The sequence below is a fragment of the Pogona vitticeps genome, chromosome 1, assembly GCF_051106095.1.
Source record: "Pogona vitticeps strain Pit_001003342236 chromosome 1, PviZW2.1, whole genome shotgun sequence".
Taxonomy (NCBI): domain Eukaryota; kingdom Metazoa; phylum Chordata; class Lepidosauria; order Squamata; family Agamidae; genus Pogona; species Pogona vitticeps.
Genome location: NC_135783.1, coordinates 346,987,130 through 347,011,108, shown reverse-complemented (window position 1 = coordinate 347,011,108; position 23,979 = coordinate 346,987,130). Strand labels below are relative to the sequence as shown.

Sequence of the window (23,979 nt, the reverse complement as noted above, 5' to 3'; positions counted from 1 at the left end):
TAGAAAGTTTTGCACCAGATCTGCTGATACTGCAAACAGCAGTGATTTTCCACTTGTGACATAAAAAAGAACATACCAGATAATTCTTCCAAAACAGGCAATACCGTTTTAAAAAATATTACTATCAGTTGGTTGTTAGAACTGGATACGCAACCTGGATTGCAGATAGTTCTCCTGCATGGAAAAATACTGTATGCACGTATCTGTTCACTTATTTCTATCCTCCACTATTTTTCCACTATGAGTTTTCAAAGAAGCATTCAACATACGCAGTAGCAATCCGTATAGCAAATGCAGGGAAGCAGTGTGGCTCAGTGGGTTGGGGTAACTGGCTGGAGCTGCCAACTGAGATCACAGAGGGTGTTTGTGGCTGGTAGCATCCTGCCACCTGTGCAGCCTTGGGCAAGCTGTGTGATCCCAGGCTGCCACCAGAAGGCGGATGAACCAGATTTGCATATTTTATCCTTGTAAATCCCTGAAAAAGGTCACTGTGAGTTTGAATCATCATGCTGATAACATAACCATTAGAAACAATCATTACATCAGTGACTAAATACATAACAAAATCTCAGACAATGCAATGTTGAATAAAATGCAAAAAAAAACCCTAACTTAAGGCAATAACTTAAAAAAGAGGAATACGTACCTACGGACAACTTTGAGAATGAAATAAATGGAGAGTAACAGCCTTATTCAGATTTTTTTAAAAAAGCTTCCCACAAATTCTTCATTATAGAGCCTAGCTATTTTGCAATAGGCAGCCCATGGTCTATTGTCTTTTCCCTCGAATGGAAAGTCTCTGTACGCTGGAAAATTCTGTTCTCATCCCTTCCTGTTCAGTTGCCTTTTAGCCTGAATCAGAAATAAAAGGGCTTTGTATCTTGTATGAGAACAGAGAAAGCAGAAAGCTTCCTACAGTTTTTCTGACCACACACATAAAAAAAATACCTAATTAATATATTATTTTTATTGGGGGGAAAATGCTTCTCCAATAACATCAGAGATGTCTTTTTTGTTGTTGATGATGATAATTGTAACGCTCGCGTCTTCCTAAAGAGACAATGATCGCAGTCAATGATTTGCTCCACCTTTATTTCCTGAGATAGGTCCTTTAGGCCTCAGAAGTGCGTAGTAAGCTCCATAGGCAAGCCTGAATCTTACTGCTTCCAAAGCAATAAACCATGGACTATGTGCTTCCTTAGAACGCACACCCGTCTTGCAAAGTAGGACAGTAGGGCCTTTTAACTTGCAGTAGCAACCATTATTTCTCTTTCATCCACACTGGATTTAGATAGTCCTGCTGTATCAAGAGACTAGATCCTTGTTGAAGAATTGTATTTGTTTTATTAAGGAAATAAAGTAGATTCATCAGCATGCAGTTATAGCCTGAAAGCATTGAGCATATCCATCTGTTACAATGTTTAAATAAACCTGCAATTTCTAATTAAAATAAAAACAGCTAGATCATCATCTTTGCTCTCTGTCCCTACATGTTGGCATCTAGAAGCTGTGCTATTCTCCCCCCTTCTTTGGTAAAAGAAAAACAAGCCTCTGTGTCTCCCATTCTACAGCATTCACCAAACCTTTTTCCACATACCCAAACCCTCTCATTTTACATCTCTTTAGGACCTCCTTCCTAATTACTCTTTCAAGCTGTCAACCAATTAAGTCCAAGTAGGCGTAATTCAAAACACTCCAATCACCCCCCCCAAAAAAAATTCTCATGATTCAGGCTCCAGGTGTCTTCTCTTCTCCTAGTTAGTGGTCTGTTGTTTCGTCTCCTTTTCCTGGACTGTCCAACCTTGTGAATCAGGCAAACAACTCTGCACAACAAGCTCCTGAAAAACATCTCTTTTAAATTCATCTGACACAGAACCTAACAGACTCCATCTTAGTACAATATAACTACAGTTCCCAGTTTCCTTCCCTTTTCTTACAAAAACGACGGCGGCGGCGGCGGCGACAACGACGACGACAATGACGATAATAATCATCATCATCATCATCATCATCATCATCATCATCATCATCATCATCATCTGAGAACTGCAGAGCTGGAAGGGACCCTGTGGATCATGGTGTCCAGCTCCTGTCAAGGAGGGACAGCGGGGAATCGAACTCCCAGCCTCTGGTTCTGCAACCAGAGACCTAAACCACTGAGCTATCCAGCCGTTCATGAAAATGTGCTCTATGATATTGACCTAGTCAATTAATCAAGAGCAGGATTGAAGGAGCTACTTGGCTAGATGCTGGCTGGGAGTGCTAGGGAGGTAAGGTAAAGGTTCCCCTTGACATTTAGTCCAGTCACGTCCGACTATAGGGTGCGATGCTCATCCCTGTTTCCAAGCCATAGAGCCAGCGTTTGTCCAAAGACAGTTTCCGTGGTCATGTGGCCAGCACGACTAGACACGGAACGCCATGACCTTCCCACCGAGGTGGTACCTATTTACCTACTTGCATTTTTACATGCTTTCAAACTGCTAGGTTGGCAGGAGCTGGGACAAGTGATGGGAGCTCACTCTGCCACGTGGAGTCATTCTAACTGTCAGGATATTGTAATTTTTATAGGCCTGAACCTGGATAAATGTGTTATTAATGAGCTGCCATTGTGAACAGATGTGTGTATGCTGAGTCACTGTGATTGCTGAGAAGATGATGCAATGTCTGAAAATGAGAAGACACCCAGGTGCAGAAGATGAAGTAATGTGTCTTCTAATTGGACTAAAGAAGCCTTGTATATGTATATAAGTGAACAGTGTCTTCATAGCTTTCTCTTCTCTCTCCATCATTTGCTGCTATCCTCTATGCCGGTTTGTTTAATGATTTCCTGCCATTCTGATGTGATGCCAGCCTGTATATACTTGTAAATATTGTAAATACACCCGTCTTGCTAAAGAAGAAGAACGTGTAAGTGTCTTCAATTAACTCTGCGCATTTTCCTGTCGCCAAATACTGACACTTACAACTGCTGGTCTTCCGACCTTGCAGCACAGAGGCTTCTGCGGTTTAACCCGCAGCACCACCACGTGGGGAATGCTAGGGAACTGTAGTCCAAAACACTCACTTTTTGAATGTTGGATTCGGATCTAGCAGTACTACAAATAGAGGAAGGTGTCTTCTACTGAGTCAGCCTCATGACTCAGGATATGGCTAGTTACTCAAAGCCCAGTGACTGAACAGCACTTCTTCAGAGATTCAGATAGGGTTCTTTCCAAGCTCCACCAGGAGATGCTGGGATTGGACCAAGCACTAGAAGTTGAAGCTCAAAGAAGAAGACACCCCACCACTGACCTACATCACCTGAGAAAGTGGGCTAGCCTCTGTAAAAACCCACATGAAACAAAACTTCCTAGTCCTTGACTACTTTTGCTGCAGAAGGCTACAGACTAATACAGAAAAGAGTAGGGTACCTATTCTGCACTTCATAGAGGTGGACCTAATTAGTAGTTCTTGCCATTCTTCAGTTGGACTTTGGGCTCCGCATCTTCTCAGCCCCGAGGCTCTCTCCTTCCCTAGTTTTGGGAGAGCTGTTAAATGCAGTTAACTTCTTCATGCAGAAAGGAACATTTTTCACCGCACTCATTTAATGTTTGAGCTGCTTGAACACATTCATCAGGACCCTTTGCCAAGAGATGGCTCAAAAAGCGGCCTCAGCTCAGGACACCTCTGGCTACTCAAGCAAACGCAGAAGCACAGAATCATCCTAGCCTTGGGGGAACTTAACCTTCCCGCCCCCCCTCCTATTCTGCTAAATCGGCCATTCCTTCAAATCAATGAGCCATTCTCAAAATGACTTCTTGTGCAGCGGCTTGGCAGGACACGGAGGTGGGGGGAAAGGCCCTGTCCTTCCAGCCTTCTTGTTCATTTAGTCTAATGAAGGTAACATGCTTCCACTTGCCAGCGATCAATGGAGCTGCACAATAATGTTCTCCTCCTGACTCTTGCTCCTACTTTCCTTTGGACTCTCCTCTAATCCCCCGGATTCTGGAGAAGGCACCACCAGCCTTCTACTGCCAAATGACAACAGAGTTTGGAAAGTGTAATTTGCAGGGTCTATAGCTTCCCACTTCAGCCCAAAAAGGAGGCTTTGTATCCCTGAAAGGGATTTTAAAAGAAGGCTGGTTATCATAAAATGGGGTAGGTTAATTTATGCACACAAATACAAAATTAGAAATGATTTTTTATAATTTAGAGAAAATTACAGTTCATCTCATTTGGATAGGGAAGGTTGTGGCTGGGTGATCCATGTTCCTGTGGTGTCTGCAGGACAGATGCTCCATGATGTGGATGAGCAACTTCAAGATCCTTGACTTTTCTCTTATCTTTCAAGGGGCCTTGGCTGGCTTCAAACAGAGGAACATCTTTCCAGCAAAGCAGGAAACAAAAGGACGACTTGTATTCACGGCCGGGATCTGATGGTTGTTGTGGGTTTTTCTGGCTCTTTGGCCGTGATCTGAAGGTGGTTCTTCCTAACGTTTCACCAGTCTCTGTGGCCGGCATCTTCAGAGGACAGGAGTAGCACTCTGTGCTCTGGTGCAGTTTGTTTGGGAGTTGAGTATTTATGTTTGTGAGATCAGCTTTTGTCCTTTTCAGGAGATGAGTGATTATGGTGATCAGTGTGTTTTTGTTGTGGGTGTATTGTTATCCCTCTTATCACAACAATACACCCACAACAAAAACACACTGATCACCATAATCATTCATCTCCTGAAAAGGACAAAAGCTGATCTCACAGCCATAAATACTCAACTCCCAAACAAACTGCACCAGAGCACAGAGTGTTGTCCTCTGAAGATGCTGGCCACAGAGACTGGCGAAACGTTCAGAACACTGTGAAGGAGCCCGAAAAACCCACAACAACAAAAAAGGATGACTGCCTTTCAAATGGAGGACTGCTTTCCTTCAACAACAACATCATCATCATCATCATCATCATCATCATCATCATCATCATCATCATCATCATCATTTTAGAGCTGCAGAGCTATGGATCATTGAGTCCAGCCACCCCTGTCAACCAAACTCTCAACCTTGGGCTCCACAGCTGGACACCTAAACCACTGAGCTACCCAGCAGTTCTTCACATTAGACCAGTAGACTCCCTGCTCAGTCCTCCCTGGTTATGCTAGCTATGGGGCTCCTGGGAGTTACAATCCAAAGAAGTAACTTTTCAGACTTTTCAATAATGTGCAAGAGTCTGGAGAAGTCTGGGAGTTGTAGTCCAAAACAAACACCTGCACACTTCTAGTAAAGTTCACATGGCAGCTTGTTGATTCCCAAGCACAGTACCTATATTATCTTAACTTCATTGCTTCCCAATTGGATTTTGGGGCTCAATACAAAGGAATGGAGATTTCACCTAAATCCCTGATCTGTTTATGCAGTATGTGGCCAACAGTTTCAGCAGCAACTCCAGAAGGTGGGACGGTCTCCCAGCCCTTGTTGCTATTCCCCTGTCTTGGAAAAGAGAGTCTTGTCTGCCACACATCCTTTATTGCCCTGGCTCCCCTCCCACCTGCCACCCAGTGTTTCTGCCCTAACTTTGCATGATTTGCATGAGAGCAATCTGATCCTCAGATATTTCTCCATTTGCACCGGTACTATTTATTTAACATTCCATTCAATAAACTGGAAGATGCCAGAATTATAATTCATAGTTTCCAAAGGGGAAATAAGATTTCCTGGAAGAATTATAATTGTAGACTCAGCAAGAGACTCAGGTTTCTCTCTTGGATGGTTGTAAATCAAAAATTGCCCTCCATCGCAAATCTCTGGCAGCAATCTAACCAGAAGGCTTCAGAAGCAAACGTCTACCGCAAGCTATGTTCCTAGATGAGACTCCAGCATACCGGTCTGGAACCAGTGGGGTGTATCAGCCCCCAATAAATACATTTTATTCCTAATAAATAAACCCCAGTGGGCCAGTAAATCCTATCCTTTCCTGATCTGATTGGCTGAGCTTTGGAAGTGGCAAGTAATTCACCACTTGTTGATTCCCATCTAACCTAGACTGATGTTGCTTTCAAGCAGCTAGATCCAAGTGTTGGTCCCAGTTAGAATGGACTAGGTAGGGATATGACTAATACTCACTTAGTTCCTTCTCTTGTTTTAAGCTTTCCAGAATCAATGAGACATGTCATTGATTCTCTTCAAAAGATTCCTCACCTCCAGCCAATCAGGAGGCCACATGCTGTCTTCCCCATAAAGCCCCACCCTCAAATTTGCATAAAGTACTATATCTGCACAGAACTTTTCCACTTGAGAAGAAAGGCCTGGACACTGACAGCGAGCACAGTAAAGACTGACGGGTTGTGGTTTAGATTTTGGGCTGCAGAGCCACAGGCTAGGAGTTCGATTCCTCACTCTGCCTCCTTGACAGGGCTGGACTTGATGATCTCTAGGGTCCCTTCCAATGCGGAAGCTCTAAGGTGATTCTTGTAAAGAAAGAGGCAAACAACAAGCTTCCAAAGCTTCAGAATCATTCATTTCCATGACGGAAAGGAAACACTGTCCTAATTCTACAGTAACTGTGCCATTTTGAAAAATAAATAAGAATGGGCACCACAGGGAGAACAGTATTGAGCAAATTCCTCCATCCTTATCACTGAGAAGAATGCAGCATGTGACAATTTACATCCCTTGAGGAAACCAACTGAATCAACAGGACACTTTTCGTACTTATTAAAACCACATGCACGGTCAGAAAAATAAAGGAGAACCTATTACAATGGAGCATCTGTAAATGTTGACTTAATGATGTCCCATTGCCAGAATTCTTATGACTTAGATCTTATGGCTTACATACATCAGCATTAGTGCAAGACTCTAAACTGCAGCAGCAAATTACTAGGGTGGCACCAGTTGTATTTCTCATCACAGACCAAGTCATGCAACTGGCGCCCAATGAGGAATGCAAGCAGCAAATTCTGAATTAGTGGTAATCTGTCAATAAGCTGCTGTACTTAGATCAGTGTATGTAAGCAGTAGGATTCTGGCCACTGGAACTGATAGATTGTTCTAGCTGGAATGAATAAGTGGATTTAGCTTTTCATATTTTATATACAACCGAGATCAGCATCATAGAACTGCAGAACTGGAAGGGACCCTATGGATCCAGGTCCTGTCAAGAAATCACAGTAGGGAACTGAACTTCCAACATCTGGCTCCACATAGCCAGATGCCTAAGCCACTGAGCTATCCAGCAGACCTATATGACTCACTCATAAAAGCTGAAATGGGACTTGACTGGCTGTATATCTCAAAACGTTTTGTAGCCATGGATGCATTGATTAACATCTAAATTACAAACTTCAAGCACGGGATTTTAAAATAAATGAGAAAAAAAACCATCCAAGACCAGCATCCAAGACCAGCAAGAGCATATGTAGCAAGATAGCTCTGATTTTTTGGTGGGGGAGTGCGTGCAACTGCTGAGCTATTGAAACACCCATGAGAATCTTGAAGTACTCTAATGACATACTAATTTTATTTGCCATAAGCGTTCTTGGACTACAGCCCACTTCCAGTTAATTCCTGTCCTCTTTCCTTTTTTATTCTTTTTCTCTTTATTTGATTAATTTTATATTTTTCCCATCTTGCTGAATCATTTAATTAATTAATTGTTATAAATTTTTCTTGAACTTGTTATCCTTTATGTTGTAAGCCGCCTAGAGTGGTCGAAATGACTAGATAGGCGGGGTATAAATACAATAAATAAATAAATAAAAATAAATAAATTTATCAGATGCACCTTCAAAGTTTCACATCTTTAAGTATATCTTAAGAAATGCGCAACAATCCATAAAAGCTTCCATCCAATACATCTTGGTAATCTTGAAGGTTCCAGGAGACTGTTGGTTTTACTACAACAAGCTGCAAACTTAGACAACAGCCCATCTGGAAACTCCGAAGTAATGTGTCACCTGACCCCCCAACAAAGAAGGGCACGAAGCCAACGTATTACACAAACAAAGCAGGGAGTTATTCACTAGGTTCTGTGTTTGCTTTTGACATCAAACTGTCTCCTCTGGGCTCATAAATCAAACTAATTGCTTTCTAGTGACGTTCGGCATTAAAGAGATTGGAAGCTGGAAAACCAGCTCTGAGTGAAGGCCTGGCGAGATTGTTGCAAAGAGGATGAATGGCAAAGTTGGCCAAAGAGGGAGATGTCCTTCATTGGGTCTTAAGGGACATAGCTGGAAGGACGGTGCTGTGCGCCTGGGGACGGCAGTGTAGAGACAAGAAGACCTGCCAATTTCACTTTCTCCTGCCTTCCAATTTTTTTTTTAAACCTTAAGTTCTTTCTGTCCTGTATATGTGATTAGCAAATTTTGGCAAACTGTTTCCAGTAGCAGGAGTTTGGAAAGCTCCCAAAATTAAGTCACCCTGAAGCCATTTCCCCTGGATGAAATGAATAATCCAGGTTTTACTACATGTATTTCAATTAACTCTTCCTCTCCTAATTTGTTTTCTCTTTTCTTTTCGAATGGCTAACATTTGCTATATCGTAAGGTCTCTATCTCTCTCTACATGCTGGTCTATTAATTATTCTATTTCCCCGTCTCAAGCATTCAATCTTTATAAACCTTCAAGTTTTTTTTCTCATCCCAAAATGAATTCCTCTGTGACATTTTTGAACATCTGAAACAAATTTCCCACCTCTCTCTACTGGCCAAATGCAATAGCTACTGTTGTTCCCCTATATATAAAGAACCATACTATACTGGCCTGCTTTATAGGTAACAAATATAAGAGAGGAGAAAAACAGACATTGCAGTTCCAAAATGTGAATCTTCACTATTTTGTTCTCATGAATGATAATAAAAAACACCAAAGGTTTTCTCCTGGCTGGACAATATTGCAAGAGCTTTCTTTCAATTTTCAAAAATACGGAACTATTTTGCAACAATGAAAAATTGCAAAAGCATTTTGTCCACAACACCTTAATTTTGCACTTTAAGTTGTATTTTGCATTAAATCCTCACACATTGTGCAAAATATGAGCATTTTCTGCAAAAATGCATGGTTCCATGTAAATATATATGTTTTTTAGTACAAAACCCACTCCCCCCCCCCCTTTCCCAGCTTTGTTTCAATCTTTTTTCTTTTATTTTTTCTTTTCTTCATTTCTCTTTTCAGGCTAAAAAAAGCTGCTGGCAAATAAAAATCTGAGTGTTTTCACTCTCATCCAGCAGTGAAAAATCTCCTAGCATTTGACAGTTTTATGAACAGGTGTCTCAATGTGTCACGACACCCTTTTTCATCAAAAGTGACAACATTTGCAAGTATTCCTTTCATCTTTATTCAGATCTAACACAGTTGAATACACAGGGCTTCAAAGCCACCGTATTAAAGAGTTAAGCCCTCATAGCCCTGGGCCTGGATGGATGAAACTGTCAGTTTTCATCTCTCATACATTTTTTACCCTCAAGTTTTTTTCCCCCTCCCATTCTGCATGTGAAGAAATTTGCAGAACTTTTCACAGGAGAACCACTAAGAAGAAATTTCTTGAGGGGAGAGATTCACTAATAAAAAAGATTTCAGAGCAAGGATACGCAATGTGTTAAGCAATGGAAGTTGGATAAAGCGGTATGTTACACAGAGATGCCACCCAGATGCAACTCAACCCCTCTCCTGATGGGGAATTACAGGTTTTTAAAAAAGCATTCTCTGTGCAACCTCTTTGGGACAATTTACTCTAAAAGCACAGAGCTGATTGGAACCTCCCAGGGTTCTTGTTAGGACTAGCTGGAGTGGTAAGGAAAGCCATGTGTGCTATCTTGAGCCTGTTAGAAAGCAGGTGAGCTAGGAGTGAAGTTGTAGGGGTTTAACTCACAGAATGGAGCACCCAGCTATCAGAGGTTGGGGGGGTCTGAATCCCAACTGTACCTCCTGGGGAAGGACCCCATGAGATTATCCAGACTGTTATGTGCCTTGCCATCTGAGTACAGTAGGACTACTGTATCCACAGGATTCTCCACTGCCTGAAAACATTAAATTAAAAAAACTAAGAAACACATCTTTCCAAGGTATAATGCCAGAATTGGCCACCAGAGGGAACCAGAGACTATGCTACCTTGTTTCCCTGAAAATAAGCCCTAGTAGGATTTTTCAGGATGCTCCTAATATAAGCCCTATCCCCAAAATAAGCCCCCTTTAAGTGAAGCCCCATCCTCCACCATTGTGCAGCAACCAGAAGAAGATGACAGAACTGCATTTGAATAAATGTAGATTGTTGTACATGGGGAAAAAAATAAAATATCCCCTGATAATAAGCCCTAATGTGTTTTTTGCACCAAAATTTAATATAAGACCCTATCTTATTTTTGGGAAAACAGGATATATATAGGGTTTGCATATCTGCCATTCTCGGCATCCATGGGGTAGGGGGGAACCAACACCCCACGGATATCAGAGTCCTACTGTACTTTATACGTAGAAAAGCTGGATGAATGCAATTAACATACAAGTAAAATAAAACTTGTATGAGATGGCCAATACTTTGGCCATCTCATGAGAAGAGAAGACTCCCTGGAAAAGACCCTGATGCTAGGAAAGTGTGAAGGCAAGGGGAGAAGGGGACGACAGAGAATGAGATGGTTGGACAGGGTCATCGAAGCGACCAACATGAATTTGACCCAACTCCGGGAGGCAGTGGAAGACAGGAGGGCCTGGCGTGCTCTGGTCCCTGGGGTCACGAAGAGTCAGACATGACTTAACGACTAAACAACAACAAATAAAACTGTGGCAGGCATGGAATAGAAGTGGATTTTATTTCCTTGGCCCAGAAGTAGGGGTGTGAGGATTGCTCTGTTTTTTTCTTGCATTTCTTGAATTCCAGTCATACTTCCTTCCTGTCTTTGCTCATAGATCAGAAACTTGGGAGTTCTTTTCCTGAATGGAAATCTGTACATATTTCTAAGCATTTAGCTTAATGTATGTATTTCTGAGGAGAAAGTGTTGACTTGGGTTTTTGTATGCTTGTGGAGGGATGGGCTTTCATATGGAGTGAGTCAGGGAGCAGCCCTCAGAATGGTTCTGGGCAGGGAGAGGGATGGTGTGGGACAGCAGCTGAGGCATTGTATAAGAGGAAAGGGAAAGGGTGTATTGGTTGTCCCTAAAAGGTAAAAGTAAAGGTTCCCCTTGACATTTAGTCGAGTCATGTCCGACTCTAGGGTGCGGTGCTCATCCCCGTCTCCAAGCTGCAGAGCCAGCGTTTGTCTGAAGACAGTTTCCGTGCTCATGTGGCCAGCGCGACTAGACATGGAATGCTGTGACCTTCCCACCGAGGTGGTTTCTATTTATCTACTCATATTTTTACATGCTTCCGAACGGCTAGGTTGGCAAGGAGCTGGGACAAGGGACGGGAGTTCACTCCGTCACGTGGATTCGATCTTACGACGGCTGGTCTTCTGACCTTGCAGCACAGAGGCTTCTGCGGTTTAACCCACAGCAACATCACATCCCCTTGCTGGCCTCTGAAGACGCCGGCCACAGAGACTGGTGAAACGTTAGGAAGAACAACCTTCAGAACGTGGCCAAAGAGCCCGAAAAAGCCACAACAACTATTTATTTATTAATTTATTAATTTAAATATTATATTTATATCCCACCCATCTAGTCATTTGACTACTCTGGGTGGCGTACATCATAAAAAAAGAAACAATTAAAATAACATCACTGTCAAAAATAAAAAGTCATTCAACATGGAAAAACAAGAAGATAGATCAAATAGTGTCCGGAGGGAAGGCTTGTTTATATAGCCAGGTTTTTAATTGGCTTTTAAAAATACCCAGCAAAGGGGCCATATGGTACCACTGTCGTACTGCTCTAACAGTTAGGAAGTATGAGAATATTCTTAATATTCAAATAACTTACTGTTTTTGGCTTTCATTATAATCTTTTTTAATGATGTAAAAATGATGTGGATTCTTTTTTAGGAGAAAGGCAGGGTAAAAATATTTTAAAGAAACAAATGTTTTGCCTTATTTTCACCATGTTGGCCATTTGCATAAGAATTGCATAAAATGCTGAACTAATTGACAAGGTGTGGGGGCATGACTTAATTGTCTGTCTGGTCGCCTGCCCTATTGGGCAACTGAGACACACCCTTGCACCCCATGAATCAGCAGCAATTCACTAAAGCATATGAATGAAACTATACAAGGATGCCAGTAGGATTCTGGCAATTGGCTAAAGTGTCTGTGCATTTTTGTTGAACTACAGAATTTTAGCCATTCCCATTTTATGCAGTTCACTTTGTACTGTGCACATGGTGTTTTCTTCAAATTGTCCAGTAAGCTGTCCAAATGTGTTCAGTCTCAAGATAAGGTGCCCCACTCCTTGTAATGTGTCTCAGCCGGTACCAAATGTTACTTTGGATTAGAGAGTCATCTCTAATCTTTTTCTTCTTCTTCCCATAAAAGGAAGCATCTGGTGTTTGCCAACAGAGGTCCAAATAGTCAAAGCTATGGTTTTTCCTGTCGTGATGTATGGAGGTGAGAGCTGGACCATGAAGAAGGCAGACCGCTGAGGAATTGGTACCTTTGAGTTGTGGTGCTGGGGGAGGCTCTTGAGGTTCCCCTGGACTGCAAGGAGAACAAACCTATCCATTCTAAACGAAATCAACCCTGAGTGCTCACTGGAAGGACAGATCCTGAAGATGAGGCTCCAGTACTTTGGCCGTCTCATGAGAGGACAGGACTCCTTGGAGAGGACCTTGATGTTGGGAAAGTGTGACGGCAAGAGGAGAAGGGGACGACAGAGGATGAGATGGCTGGACAGTGTCATCGAAGTGACCAAGATGAATTTGACACAACTATGGGAAGTAGTGGAAGATAGGAAGGCCTGGCGTGCTCTGGTCCATGGGGTCACGAAGAGTCGGACACGACTAAACGACGACGGTGTTTGTAGTCATGGCCTTGCTACTGATGCTCCAGTGCTAACTGTATGGGAATGATAGAAACTCCTCATCACTACAGAGAGGGGAAGTTTGAAAACTGAGTGTGGCTTACTACTACAGCATTCCCTTCATCTCCAGAAGTTGCCTGGTTCCATCTACAACATCTCTAGCTCCATGGATCGGGCAGCATGTAATGCCAAACCCCTCTTGCCTCTGTGAGCTGCTACTGATCAGATCAGAAGATGTTAGAGAATGGAGAAAATTACTTTTTCGGGCTACAGGTGCCAGAATCCCATAGCCACTATGAGATGAAAGACCCTCTTTTAGCAGATTGTTGCAACACCCACTTTTCCCAGTGATGACGTTCCATTTTTTCCTCAAACATGTCATCACCAGGAGAAGCAGGTGACACCATCTTTATTTTCTCAAAAAAAGGGGGGGGGCAGGGAAGCTAAAGTTTTTTAAAAAAAAGTTCTGGAACTCATTCCGCTATTTTTAAGGCTGGTTCAGGAGCCAGGTTCCATCGGCTTTCTTATTAGCAGGTCTTCTTTGCCAAAAAGACAACTATGACAGGTTTCCTGTCTGTCTCTCCTCAACCCCTCTCCACTCCCTCTTTCTCTCCTTAATAAAACATTAGTGTAGCTCCATTGGGTGGCAATTAACCTCTTTGTCGGAGACCGCCTCCTCTTCAAAAGCTGAAGGAAATAATGAAGGCCTTTAAATCGATGTGTCAGAGTGGCATTTGAGATCTTAATCAGTAACAAAAATGCTTCGGTTAACAACAATGTTCGGGGTAGGAGGACCACAGGAGGGTAATTACAGTGCTGTGCCTGCTGACCCTCGCTCACATAAATGTAAGGGACACCAGCAGTGGGAAAATAGCAATCCGCCCGTCCATGGTTTAAATGCAAGCCCGTAGGCGCAGGTCCCTGTGATGCTGGAAGCAACCTATATTCTTGATAGAGCAAGACACACTGAGAAAGAGTCAAACTAGGGAGAATATATCAACCAGCAAAACCAGCCAAGAAAAAGAAAAGTCACACTTCTAAGCCACGCACGCAGAGCTTGTTAAATTATCTTTTGGGACAATCCTGTGAAAATAAGGGTGGGTCACACCTTTTTTTCCAACCACTAAGATTTGTCAAACAGGCTAGCTTTCATGCCCCGTGGAACATTTCATTGGCCGAGGCATTACAGAGCTTCTCTTGAAGCAGCTTACACCTTTTGCGTAGCAATGCAAGAGGATTTCAGCCGTGGGTTCCATCTTAGAGATGGGCAGATCTGTATTTTTGGGCTGCAGCTGCCAGGTGGGTTGCTGCTCAGTGAATTCCGGGAGCTCGTATAGAAACCTCTGCTGATTCCAAAGAAGTCAAGACACGGCTGGTTTGAGTTGATGCCTTGCCTTGAGCCAACTTCTGCTGTGGGAAAGAATCTGGAAGTTTTCTGGTGATGGAAGAGCTGTCAGCAGGCAGAATGCGAAAGCTACTTAGTTCTCTGCTGGAGCCTTATCATCTATGTATGAAGAGAAGCAGGAGGCATTTTCAGCTCCCGTTTTTTGCAGGGGTTGAAACTTCTATAGAGCGCCAACATTTTCAAGAAGCACAAAATGCGCATTTCAGATTTCTTTCCCTCTTCATTTTTTAAGACATGCCAAGATTTAGCTGTTCAATGTTTTAAGGGCTCGGTTTAATAATAAATGCAAATGATTGCCTCATTTTGCCTACACAGAAGCTCTGCCTCTGAGCCAATCATGTCGCTTGGTGCACAGTCACAGTGCCAACGCGTCCCTGCTGAGTATTTTATAGAGCTTTTCTTCCCAACCTTGGGTCCCCGGACAGTCTTGGATTAAATTTCCTAGAAATCCTGGCCAGCACAGCTAGCGGTATAGGCTTCCGGGAATTTTAGCCCAAGAACACCCAAAGACTCAAGGTTGGCGATCTAGAGCAGTGGTTCTTAACCTGGGCGATAATGCCCCCCAGGGGGCGATTTCATTTTTCAGGGGGGCTGTAGAACGAAAAGGGGCGGCGTGGGGGCGCTGGAGCAGAAGGGGGGTGGTAGGGGGGCGCTGGAGCAAGCCAAACCTGTGAAGATGGTTGCAGCCTTTTTACAGTGTGCATGAATATATATTTTCCTCCAATCTTAATTTAGTTTCACAGTTTTCGTCTTGAAATTTTTAGTTCCTGCATTTTATGCCCTTTTTATATTTCTTTTTGAGTCTTAAAATTCGCTTGCAACTAAATCATTAAATGTTACTTTTTGGGGCCATTTCATTTTCTTGGAATTGAATTTTGTTTTCAGGGGTTATTGGATTTAAGTGTCTTAAATAAACAAACAAACAAACAAATAAATAAATAAATAAGATATAATAAGAAATAAGAGGGGGGCGATGATAACTTCCTCAATGGCTCAAGGGGTTAAGAACCACTGATCTAGAGCAACGGACCGATATTCCCCTCCCCACCCGTGGGATGTATCCAGATACCATACAAGCCCTGGAAAGCAGCACCAACTATGAAATAGTTGAACTGGCTGTTCTCGGTTTCATCTTAGTGGGATTTTGAAGGAGGGCAAGTGTAGAACCTACCACTGCAAAAATGTGTGTGAAGGGAATTATTTTTCCCAGCATTCTCTTTTGACAGGAAGGGTATCTGAGGTTCCATACTTTGGCCAATCCTGTTTCAATTCACATACTGGTTTGGGAATGGGTGGATAAGCCAGGTTTACAGAGAAAAACAGAATCTGAAGAAATTTCTGCGAAATACTTAATGCCTGGCTGCCTGAGTGGGCCTCTAAAAGGATTGTTGTGGCTTTGCTGCTTTGAATGTGTTTTGACGGTGCTTCTGTTTACCATCTTTTACTGTGGTATTCATTTGATCATTATGGTTGTTGCGGGTTTTTCGGGCTCTTTGGCCGCGTTCTGAAGGTTGTTCTTCCTGACGTTTCGCCAGTCTCTCTGGCCGGCATCTTCAGAGGACTGGAGTAGGAACTCTGTCCATGCTCTGTTGCTGTTTGTTGGATAGTTGAATATTTATAGCTGTGGGAACAGCTTTTGTCTTTTTTTTTTAAGACTGCACAGGGAAGCCATTGAAATCCATAAACATCAACAGAATTTCAATGAAACGGAAGAAGGCCTAAAACTAAACGCTGCCTGGCTCCCAATGTTGAAAAGTACAGCCTGTAAAAGGTCAATGAACTCTACCCAGCCACAAGGACCAGGGATCATTCCACAAAAAAGACCAGCTAACGACACCCATCAATCACTGTAACAGATAATCTCTCCCTCCTTATCACAACAAAAAACACGCTGATCACCCTATCTCCTGAGGGGAAAAAAAAGACAAAAGCTGTTCCCACAGCTATAAATATTCAACTATCCAACAAACAGCAACAGAGCATGGACAGTGTTCCTACTCCAGTCCTCTGAAGATGCCGGCCACAGAGACTGGCGAAACGTCAGGAAGAACAACCTTCAGAACACAGCCAAAGAGCCTGAAAAACCCACAACAACCATCAGATCCCGGCCGTGAAAGCCTTCGAGAATACATTTGATCCTTCTTAGCACTTATATAGTATTTATTGTTCTTTGGCTTAAATATTGTCTTTTAAAGATGTAAGCTGCCTTGGGTCCTTCTGAAGGAGAAAGATGGGGGGAAATATTTTAAATAACTAAATAAAACTCCAACAAGAGGAAGCTATCAGTGGCTGCAGTGTACCTTTAGTAAAAGGCAGATAAAGATATTTGTGGATTCCCTGCGCCAGAAAATCCTGAATGGAAAAGGAGTGGAAGAAACTGCTCTATTGAAATGTATTTTGAAAATGGAAATTGATTTTTTAATATACATATTTTTTTACAACAGCGTATCTCTGTGTATGAGTTAGCCAAATAGAAAATGCACATTTAATGTAGGATTTCATCTCTCCTCTCTGATTTTTCTTTCTATTGATCTGCACTTTTGAATGAATTAGAAGCGCTTTTAAAATAATCTAGAGAAGAGAAGGGTAAAAGCACTAATTATTTTTGCATACCCTTTCCCCCCTAAAATAAGACCTAACCTGAAAATAAGCCCTAGTACAATTTTTCAGGGTGCTCGTAATATAAGCCCTACCCCAAAAATAAGCCCCAGTTAAGTGAAACCCTGCCTTCCACCATTGTGTAGCAACCTGAAGAAAATGACATGGCTGTATTTGAATAAACGTAGATTGTTGTACATGGGAGAGAAAAAAATCCCTTGAAAATAAGCCCTAATGAGTTTTTTGGAGCAAAAATTGATATAAGGCCCTGGCTTATTTTTGGGGAAACAGGGTAATAGGAAACTCTCCATGAGGAAAAAGAACATTACAGAAGTAGAGGGAAAGCTATGTCTTCCAAAAGATACTAGGAGAATTCTTCTATATATAAACAGACAAATTGTTTTCCATGCTATATTCTTGTATGTGTAGAAAAAAAATGATTTTTTTCAATTATCTTTATCATTACCTTCTTTCATCAATTAACCAGTTACAACAGCTTTAAGGCAATGTACACAATAAACCATACTAATCATCGCAATTTCAAGAAAACAACAGATCAATAAAGCAACAAATAAAATAATATAAAATACAAAATTTCTGAACAGAGTTCTAGAGACTTTAAAAAAATCATAGCTGCAACCATTATATACAAAGCCAATATGTACACTGTAAGACAGAGAACAGTAGTTAACCTATTCACATAAGCCACACTGTTTTTGAAAGGTTGGTCCAAATTCCTTAGGTTATTGGATCATTAAAAATTGTTTTACAAAGAATACTGGACCAAGGAGTGACGTTGTATAGCCATTCTCTGTCTGCAGAGAGAAGGGAGCTAGACCAGAGTTAATTCAAGATTTTACTTTTTTAAAAGGCAATTTTAGAAACTTGGGATTGGCATCCGCCATTTACTGTTCCAGTAAAAAAAATCCATTATATTATCACCTGACCTTTTTATTTGTATCAAAATATTGATGCTAACATACAGCAGACTGTGGCAAGGAAGTAATCTTTTATTATGTTATTTTAAAATTATTTTTATATTTCTAAGTCAAAATTGGCCACTAGAGGGAAAAAGAGAATAATTTCCTAGTATTCTTCTCCCTGGTAAGGACAACACGTAAGTCGCGAACCTTCAATGAAACAAATTATTTGTGCTGTCAGTGCAATAATAAACAGGATAGCAACCTATCTGTGAGATGTAATTAATAAAGCAAGGAGCTCCTTTGAAAATGTAACATTCTGAAGGCCAAGTCTCTACTCATCTGAGATGTGCACCCAGTGCCTATGTATGAAAGAGCTATTATAAAACTGCAATTAGATTGAATGCCAAAGTACTTAAAAATCTTTTAGATGATGATGATGATTGGAATGAAATGAGTTTCTGCTCAGAAATGGACCCCATCAAATGATTCAGTGTCTAACTTGTTACTATTTTAAACCTTAAAAGAGCACTTAGTCATTTAATCATCATCCTCTTAGAACTGCAGAACTGGAAGGGACCCTATGGATTGTCAAGTCCAGCCCCTGCCAAGGAGCCATAGTGGGGAATCAAACTCCCAACCTCTGCGTACACCACTGAGCTATCCAGCAGTCTTCTTAGACCAAAAACCTTTCAGGGAAGCACATGGAAAAGGTCCGCTCATTGAGAGCGTAACAGGGAGACATGGATGTCTGCTGCATGTTAGCATCAATATTTTCGTTCCATTGAATTTTTTGCCCTGAAACTTACTCTTTCCATGAATAATGAACACTCACCACTTCGTATTTATATACTGTTCAACTATTGTGAGATGATGACATTTTGCTTATGCATTATGTACAAACCTTGCTTGCCACAGAAAATAAGAAGTTAGCATCCTTTTTAATAAAATTGTCTTCCAAATTATACATTCCATCAGTTTAGAAGATGCTTCACCCCACAGCTTCACACAAACACACACACACACAAACACACACACAGCTTAACACACACACACACACACACACACACACACACACACACACACACACACACACACCATCTCATAGTACATCACAATTTATGTATTGCTCTGGTTCATAATTCCAAAGCAAACTTGGCTTGAACACCTTCTGCAGATCTGGCAGTGGTGTCTGGAAATGAGACACTATGAATTACGCAGATGCCAGAGCTCTCTCCATAACCTAATTGAGTTGCATTGCCTAGATGCTAATATACTACAGACCACTTCCTCAGTAAAAGTCTGTCATGCAGTATATTTAAGGAAGATAGTGGAGAGAGTGGTGGCTGATTGGCTACAGGCACTCCTGGAGGAGACCGATGCCCTCAACCCTTTCCAGTCTGGGTCCAGGCACATCATGGCATGAAGATGGCATTGGTCGCCCTGCAAGATGACTTTTTCAGGAAGATGGATAGGGGCAAAATGTCTTTGCTCGTCCTCCTTGACTTCTTAGTGGTCTTTGATACCATCTACCATGGTATCCTCTTGGGGAGGCTCTCTGAGTTGGGAGCCTGGCTTGGCTTTGGCCTGGCTCCAATCCTTCCTTAGAGGACCATCCTCAGAGAGTGCAGCTTGGGGAGATGATGTCCACTCCTTGGACTCTTAATTGTGGAGTCCAACAGGGGTCAATCATCATCCCAATGAGGCCACTGGGAGAGGTCATCATGAGTTTTGGAGCTCACCAACATGCAGATGACACCCAGCTCTATCTCTCCTTCCACCCTTCTACAGCCCCCTCCCTTGAGCGCTGCCTGTATGCCATGCTGGGATGGATGAAGGACAACAGACTGAGGCTGAACCCGGACAAGACGGAAATCCTGTGGGTGGGGGCCCCTAGTGTCTGTAGTTTGGGGGCCTTCCTTTCTTCTGGTGGGCTACTCTCTCAGCTAAGGATGAGGTTCATTGTCTGGGCATACGTTTTGACCCAGCGCTATCAATGGAGTCCCAGGCAGTGTCTGTGGTCCGTTGCACCTTTTTCCACCTGAGTCGGAAAGCCCAGCTGCATCCTTACCTTGACACCAGGTCCCTCATCACGCTAGTTCATTAACTGGTAGTCTTGAGGTTAGACTACTGTAAAGCTCTTTATGTGGGGCTGCCCATGAAGCAGCTACAGAAAATCCAACATATTCACAATATGGCGTCCAGATTAGTGAGTGGAGTGAAGAAATACTACCATATCTCCCCTACCATGGCTGCATTTCACTGGCTACCTGTCCATTTCATGCCAGCTTCGAGGTGATGATGCTAATGGACAAGGCCCTAAATGGTTTAAGATCTTGATACTTGGCAGAACATTTCCTTCCAGTACGATCTGCCCGACCTACTCAATCTTCCCAGGCTGGGTGGTCGAGAGCACTGACCCCGAGAGCGGCCAGGAAAGAGAAGACTAGAAACCAGGCCTTCTCAGCGGTTGCTCCCCCCCCCCGCCACCTCTGGAATAATCTCCCATCTGAAATTCACCTGGCCTCTTCACTGGGGATTTTCAAATGATCCTTGAAAACATGGTTATTCAGAAAAGTTTTCCCGGAGACAACACCATCATAGTGCGGAGGTTTTTTCAGCGCTTATCTCAGGTAGGTAGGTAGGTAGGTAGGTAGGTAGGTAGGTAGGTAGGTAGGTAGGTAGGTAGGTAGGTAGGTAGGTAGGTAGGTAGGTAGGTAGGTAGGTAGGTAGGTAGGTAGGTAGGTAGGTAGGTAGGTAGGTAGGTGGGTGGGTGGGTGGGTGGGTGGATGGATGGATGGATGGATGGATAATAAGCACTTTTCCCCGGGGTATCGTAATGTACTGTAGATAGTGCATTAATTTGCTGATGGAAGATTACAAAGCAAACTATCCTAAGAATATCTCCTGCCTCCGGCCACTCCTCCTTGGGCAGAACACATGAAGCAGAAAGGCTCAGGGCCATTGTGGCCATTGTATGCTGTGTCCCTTGCATGCTGAGTCCTAAATGTTGCTCCCCATTCCTCTATTCTCTCCTTGCATATGTCAGTCTCCATGGGATCCAGGCTTAACTGATAAAGCAATGAAGCCTCTGAAATCCCAAACTGTGAGTTACAACCCTGCCTTTTCCATAATAACTATGAAGAAATGTGTGAATGCTGACCGGTCCTTCAAAACTCAGTTGAAACCAATATCTTTTTATTTTACTTATTTATTTGATTTATATACCACCCATCTGGCAACCAAGGCCACTCTGGGAAGTTTACAGAGTGGGGCTTAGGAAGTAGATAACGCAGCTGTGAAACTGTCAAACCTACAGTTCAATGCATTCCAATGGGGGAGAAAAAAATTCACCAAATATTAACGAAGACTCAGAACAAAGCCAAATTAAGTTTGCACAGGTTTTGCAGGGTGCACTAATGATCCCAAGCATTTAAAACTGTTTTTGAACATTGTAAGACACACTTAAAATTGCAAAAATGGACATCGTTAAGCGAAACAGGGGAACCTAAACTGTCATCGCTAAGCGAGGCAAGGTCCCGAACATCGCTATGCGAAATTTCCTCATAGGAAACATCGCTAAACAGAGCGTAAAATCACTCAAAAAAACCATTGTTAAGCAAATACATCGTTAAACGAGGCAATCGCTAAGCGAGGCACCACTGTAATGCATTTCAGTGCTGAGGGCTCCTGGCTGCCCTGGAAAAATCACCCCTTCTTCTATCGCTCTGAAAGTGTGCCTGCGACTGTCCCATCAACTTTCTTCTGATTCTTCCAAGAAATTTTTAAAAGGAACTGGTTGTTCTGATTTTTGAATGGCGCCCAACACAAACTCTCTGTGCCTATTTACTTGATATTTGGTAGGCATAATCCACCACACACACATACTGGGGTTGGCATGTCTGGAAAGCTCCCCACTTCTGACAAACAGATTAACACTGAGAACTGCTTGATGACTTTTAATGTGAGTCCATTGGATGCACTAAGATTTGGACTGGAATTTGGATATCAGAACTGTAATCTTGGTCTTTATTCATTCATTACAGTACTTCTTTGCTGATCAACCGCTCATTCCAAGATAGAAACACATGTCTTTAAAAAAATTACCTTTGGTTGACTCATCTTCGATCGGCTGCTTGAATAAAGTGATATCTTTAAAAGTGCACAGGAATAACACTACTTTGTCGTGTTCGTTTCTTATGGGCGCAATCTGCATGTAAAACCAGACAGGTGTTCCTGCAATCAAAAGGACATTAAATAAAATACACCTGATGTGGAGGAAAATAATAAAACAAAGGTGGTCTTGCCATCATAATTACTCCTAATTATTCTGCAGAACAAGTGAGTCCCCCCCTTCAACACACTGAAGCCATATAATGAACACTGCACATAATGGCAGAATAAAGCACTAAAATCTATGGGACTCTAATAGTGTCTTCCACTGCCTCCTGGAGTTGGGTCAGAGGCATGTTAGTCGCTTCAATGACACTGTCCAACCATCTCGTCCTCTGTCGTCCCCTTCTCCTCTTGCCTTCACACTTTCCCAACATGAGGGAGTCTTCTCTTCTCATTAGATGGCCAAAGTATTGGAGCCTCAGCTTCAGGATCTGTCCTTCCAGTGAGCACTTTAGAATCATGGAATAATGGAGTTGGAAGCAGCCTTTATGGCCATCAAGTCCAACCCCTGCTCAAGGCAGGAATACAAATCAAAGCAGATCTGCCTGATGGATGTCCAATTTTCTCTTGAATTGCTCCTTACTAAGGATCCTGAAGTTTGCAATTCTCTTGGAACCTGTGCCAAAGTTTGTAGTGGCTTTGCAGGAGGTAAAGTCTGCTTTTTATAGCACCTTCTAAAGTGTGCGCCTGATACAGCAAATGAATCCTAATGCTAGATCAAAAATGTCCAGCATGGGCATGGATTAAGGTCAGGTTGTGGGCAGGCGTGTCATGTGCTTGCCAGGAAGTAACATCCAGTGGGCTGCACCATAGGTTGTCCACAATGTGAACTCAGTTAATACCCACACATCCAAGATTGTCCTGTTCACACAAAACCCTTTTTTAAAAAAAATGTCAACTCCCCAAACTGCCTAAAAATCTTTCAGACAGGTGACTAGAAGATCCTAGGAGTTACATTCCAAAACAGGAACTGAATCCTTTTAATAAACCAAGCCTGCAGAAAGTCTTTCTGACTATGTGTTGGAGAGAGGGGCGTGTGTTGTGTATGAGTGAATGATTTCAGGATTCTGCTTGGCAGCCAACTGGAAACACGAGAATGGCAGCTCTTGAGACCATGACCCGCATGGTTGACTCCGGAGATTTGCCTTAACAAGTGCAAGCACTGCAGAAAAGAGCAGACAACCAGAAACTCAAAAGATGAGAGGTTGCCATCAAGAGCAAAGAAGGGTACTTCAAGAATTTGTGCCATCGTCTAGAAGTGTTGATTTAAATTCAGAGAGCTCAAGAGCTTCATGGAAGAGGAACTGCTCTACATACAGAACATCTAAGACTCAGCCCCATCCCTTGCTAGTTCCAAATAAATCAATACATCTAGGAACATTTAACAGAAAAGACCCTTTCCTGACATTTTGAATAGGTGGTGCTTCAGAGAACAGTAGGCAGTGGATGAGAGAGTTACTTCTCATTCTCTGCCTACTAGTGGAAGTTACTGGGAGTTAATCATGCAGAAAAGGAACTTCTCCAAACTCCAAGCCTGAGATAAATCAGCCACAATGGTTGGAGGGTATTGGAAATTCTGGTGTAAAAAAATATTAGGTTTTCCAAGTTGTGACCTCGGATAGATGAATACAGTCTGACCAGTGGAAATAAACACCATATGTTCAGGGCAGCATAAGACCAATCAGAACATCAGGTTTGCCCTGTATTTTGACCAGAGGCCATTTCCAAGAGTGTTCTTAGAACAGTAGCTCTCACACGAAATGCCAAGTGCAGCCAGATGATCAAGATTTATAAAAGTTATCCATGGGACAGGAAAGAAAAATAGACAGTGAGAAGTAACCAGGGCTGTATGTAACCCAAGGCAAGGCAACTGGGGCTTTGCCTAACGGCCCCCACATGTAGAGGGCACCAAAATCTAGATGTGTGGCCGTGAAGGAGTGTTAGGAAAATTAATGGCAGCTTCTTTTGGCC

General features: G+C 42.5%; 1 protein-coding gene across 1 annotated transcript in view; it reads right to left on the bottom strand.

The window, feature by feature from the left end:
* The window catches only part of KCNH5 (potassium voltage-gated channel subfamily H member 5), a 216,315-nt gene that overhangs the window by 153,338 nt on the left and 38,998 nt on the right, over positions 1-23,979 (bottom strand). Inside the window, exon 4 of the mRNA XM_020809805.3 lies at positions 21,940-22,068. Coding sequence (XP_020665464.3) covers positions 21,940-22,068 — 129 coding nt within the window. The remainder of the gene's footprint in view (positions 1-21,939; positions 22,069-23,979) is intronic.